Source organism: Spinacia oleracea, chromosome 4 (assembly GCF_020520425.1).
Source record: "Spinacia oleracea cultivar Varoflay chromosome 4, BTI_SOV_V1, whole genome shotgun sequence".
Lineage (NCBI taxonomy): Eukaryota > Viridiplantae > Streptophyta > Magnoliopsida > Caryophyllales > Amaranthaceae > Spinacia > Spinacia oleracea.
Genome location: NC_079490.1, coordinates 61,804,851 through 61,809,410, shown reverse-complemented (window position 1 = coordinate 61,809,410; position 4,560 = coordinate 61,804,851). Strand labels below are relative to the sequence as shown.

Below are 4,560 nucleotides of genomic sequence, written 5' to 3'. Positions count from 1 at the left end.
TTAGGTTATTTAGTTCAAAGTTGGGAGCGAAAATGTCTAAATATGACCTATAACGACCCAATGAGTCTTAAATGTGCATAAATAGATTGGAATGAGTCTTAGAAAGTCAAAACTAAGCATATAAAACATTTAGTAAGTTTAAAATGAGTCCTTAGGTTCTTTATTTAAAATTTGGGAGCGAAAATGCTCATTTAGCCTAAATATGACCTATAACGACCAAACAAGCCTTAAATGTGCATAAGTAGATTGTAATAAGTCTTGGAAAATTAAAACTTAACATACTAAACATGTAAATCACAAGAGAGGGTGCAAGAAAATGATGTGCAACAGAAAATGGTTGTAGGAAAATAATTTCACCTGACTGACGAATCCGGTGTCAAGCATCCAATGAACAGGGATGTGAAAAGACTTGAATCCGGTGGCTGCTGGTTCTCTTAGTCGCGACAGATTATAAACCCCGTGCTCTAATCTGTTTCAATTAGCATATCATGAAATTGCATTAGCTAGTTCAAATCAAAATGTTATACAGAATTGCAACAAAGAAAAATGAACATGAAAAATGGATGTTGTTGCATGTAGTAACAAAACGATTACCGTGGTCCTGGTCAAATACCTCTAGAACTTGCAGAGGATCGAGTGACTCTTAGTGATTATGAAGAAGGCGAACTGCAGCATTGAGCATTGGTTCCTTACCGTTCTGTGGATCCAAATACATATCAAGCAACCTAATGGTCATGAAATAAAAAATCAATTAGAATATATTTAGAACTCTGTTTGACACATTCAAAAAAATCGTTAGAGGTTTTGGCTTTTGAGTAAAAGTCAAAATTCATAAGGCTCTAACTCCTAAATATAATCCAAATAGTGTGACTAGTTTCTACGATTTCTGATATACCTCCACAATTTGAGCAACAGTCGAGCTGCTTTGAAGACTATCCAAGTACTTCTCTGGATGCACCTGTAAACAATTGAACTCCCAATTAGAAATTGCTCAAGAGGCAATGGACCAACAACTGCTTGTAATACCATGTTCGTATAATTATTCATCCTTAGAAATCATCATGCTCCCACCACCCCAGCCCCCCAACAAAACTCTAACGCGCACTTTAAGAAGAATATGTATACTTGGCCTGTACAACTCTCAACTTTAAAGAATCTTCAAAAAAAAAACTTTGTTCCTTGGTAGAAGGTGTGTGCATTTGTAAATGGTCTGATTTGTGTATCACTTTGCCCATGTTCAACCTTGTTTAACATAGTCGAATCAAACTTGAGTTTCCAGACGAGCTCAAACAGTTTTTTAAACTTGATTCATTTAAGAATCAATATGTTCAAGTTCAACTCGTTTATTAATTGAGCTAAGCTCATAGGCGGACTTCTTTTTCCTTTAGATCATTTAACTAAAAAACTCATCAACGGGCCATAATTTATATCTGGTTAAGTTATTTTTGGTTTGAGGAAGTATGAGAATTGGATAAACCTGAGAATTTAGAATATGCAAAAAAATGTTATTGAATGAGATTTTCAGGAAGCGATTATACCTCCAGGCACCTTGTTACAACCTTGCCATTTGAAGTACATATTGCAGCATTGTAGCCCGACGATCTGAGAAGCTTCACCAAAGCATAACGAATACAATTTCCATAGCATAGACCAGATTTAACAAGCTGAAGCTCGTTTACATCCATAGAAAGTAAAAGAGATTGGACCACAAACTGCAAGTCACTCTCATACTGATCCACCTAGCGCTTAAAGAACTGCACAATGACAACGAGCAAATATAAATCTCTCCTTCACAGATATACAGAAGAACTCACAGAGTAGGTACAAGAAAAGGCAGGGCAATATCTTATGTGATAGGCATCAAATCACAAAAGCTATATCAATAGAGTAAAAAATGAACCAAATTGAATACTAATAGTATAATACTATCACAAATCAGACTTTGTTTTTCCTCAAAAAGTAAAGTTTATATTAAAATGTATTTGTTTAGGGACACAGACAGAGAAGCTGCTTCTAACAGAAGGATCAAAACTCAAATTCTTTGGAAGTGGCTTCCGCAAATTCATATCCGTAACTGAAAGCTATCATTGTCCAAACACAATTATTGTAAAGTAATCCAATATTCCAAGAACTATCAACCATTTCCATTAAAATCAACCAATTGGTAATTACTTCAAATTCAGTTGCATCTGCAAATAAGTAACGTTTTAATTTGGAACACTTGACACTCTAACACTTCAATCATCAGTCAAACACTTCAATTATACTTCCTAGTATATACTTTGTGTTAAGCTCAAAGTTTCTTTACTTATTACCAATACAACCTAAGAAAAACTGTAGTATGGATTCAGCTTTTCAGTTTATTAACAATTCATTTTGTTTGTAGCTTTGCTTAGAATTCGAAATGAGTGATAATCTGGAGGGGGTTGAAGAAGATGATGTTGTGATGTTTGGAAGGAGCAGGGGCAATTCAAGAAGACATAGTTTGGTTATTGATGATGAAGAAGATAATGAAGTTGAGGGAGGTGCAGTTGTTGTAGGAGAGCAGAGTATTATCAGCAGCTATTAAATAATGATAACTAACAGTAACAGTGCTTCAGAGTTAGAAAAAACAGATGGATATGGCCTGGACAAAGTTAGAGAAGTGGATTTAAAATTCCTTATCTAATTTCAGTACGCATTTAAATTGTGAAATGAGGAGATTTAGGAGAGAGAGAGAGACCTGGACAAAGTTAGAGAAGGAGGTCATAAGAAGATCAGCAAACTGATCAGGTGTATACTGTCTATAGATATAAGTATTGATGTTGTAATTCTGAAGATAATCACTATTTCCAGCACCGAGAAGATGAATTCCAGCTGAGAACATCCCTTTTGCTTTCTCAATCCCCACCAATTTTGTCACCTTACTCTGGTACTCCTTGTAGTACCCCAACTGTTGCGTAAGAGATACCGCCCTCTGTAGTTGCAAACCCAATGAGTAATCGTAGACTTCCAGGCAAAGAAATAAATTATTTTGCGAATGGTTTTTGGGGAACTATACCTTTTCTTATCCCCTACAAGGCTACAAGCAAGAGGCTAGCTGGAATCATAGCAGAATAGGATTTGACTAGGGAGCGCTAACTCAAAATCTAAAAGAACAGACAGATCTGATTGTAACTAGGCGAAAGAGAGTAAATGTAAATGTAATACTTCATAAGCTGGCTGTTCTCTCGGCGTAACCCGAACCAGCAGACGCAAAGTTGGTGCCAATGAGTAATCGTAGACTTCCAGGCCAAGAAATCGATTATTTTGCGAATGGTTTTTGGGGAACTCTACCTTTTCTTATCCCCTACAAGGCTACAAGCAAGAGGCTAGCTGGAATCATAGCAGAATAGGATTTGACTAGGGAGCGCTAACTCAAAATCTAAAAGAACAGACAGATCTGATTGTAACTAGGCGAAAGAGAGTAAATGTAAATGTAATACTTCATAAGACCAACTCAAAATAATAATTACTAGTAACAAATTCAGGAGGCTGAAGATTAAGTCGCAAAATAAGCCTTGCAAATGCTGGTGTCAACAGCAAAATAGAAGCCTGCATTTTCAAAAAATCACAAAATAAGAAACTGCTGAAACTCCTGCATGTTCAATTGGTATCAAAATTATAAAACGTCAGTTAAGTGTCAGCGTATTGCCATGAAGTCAATCAATTTAATCCAAAAGGGTTATAGATATTCCAGCAAGCATTTTCATTGACTTTACAATTAAATTATCAGATAATACAAACAAAAGAAAAACCAAAAAGGTGATTAGAAAAGAAGAGTTCCATAATCAAAGCTTCAAATTTACTTCAAATTGCATTCAAATTACATACCAACTTGTAATTTATCTATAATTCCTAAATAATGCCAAAAATTGAACTTTTCAATTACCAAAGATACAGAAATTATGACTTCCTATGAGCAGGCCTCAGACTTTCAAAAGAGGAAAAAGAGAAACTTCATGAAGATAATTAGATAAATCAATACCTTAATGCAGTTGTTAAATCTAAACAAGCACGATGATAGATTCCTGCAGGCAGTACGATCTTCACAAATTAAGTGCAAAGAACGAATTGAAGAACTAGCCAAAAAAACAAAAAAACAAAAACAGAATTGTACAAACCCTAATTCTAAAAACGAAAATCAAAAGGGGACAGGAAAATAATTACTCGTTGTGTCGAGGAGTGACGGCCAAGCAAGCACCGGAGAACAGAACGTTCTTTCTTAGAACCACCGGCCGAGCTAGCTGAGTTTTCAGCGACTATGTCAGTCGTGGTTCAGCGCGGAGAAGGTACAGGACGCGACGGGGGGAGGAGGCGAGAAAAGACACTCACCGGCGAGGAGAGTGACGGCGGATCCGAGCAAGATGAGTTCGACGGCGACGCAGGACCGAGCAAGCTCTGAGTTCGTCGGCGACGCAAGGAATTGAAAACTGAGGGAAGAAGCTTGGAGTTGAGCGCGGGGAACTCTAAAATTTTGAGATAGATATTTTAGTTAAATGAATTAATTATTCAACAATAATATTATTCCAGCAAATAAAT

The 4,560-nt window shown here is 36.4% G+C and overlaps 1 protein-coding gene across 1 annotated transcript; it reads right to left on the bottom strand.

Annotated features, from left to right (window-relative positions):
* Positions 1–643: 643 nt before the first annotated feature.
* LOC110797752 (GDSL esterase/lipase APG-like) lies at positions 644–3,579 on the bottom strand. The gene is made up of 6 exons (XM_056841787.1): positions 3,502–3,579; positions 2,723–2,956; positions 2,001–2,081; positions 1,539–1,739; positions 896–958; positions 644–697 (listed from the first exon to the last, which is right to left on the bottom strand). Exons 1-6 carry the CDS (start codon positions 3,577–3,579, stop codon positions 644–646), a joined length of 711 nt encoding a protein of 236 aa, XP_056697765.1.
* Positions 3,580–4,560: the final 981 nt, after the last annotated feature.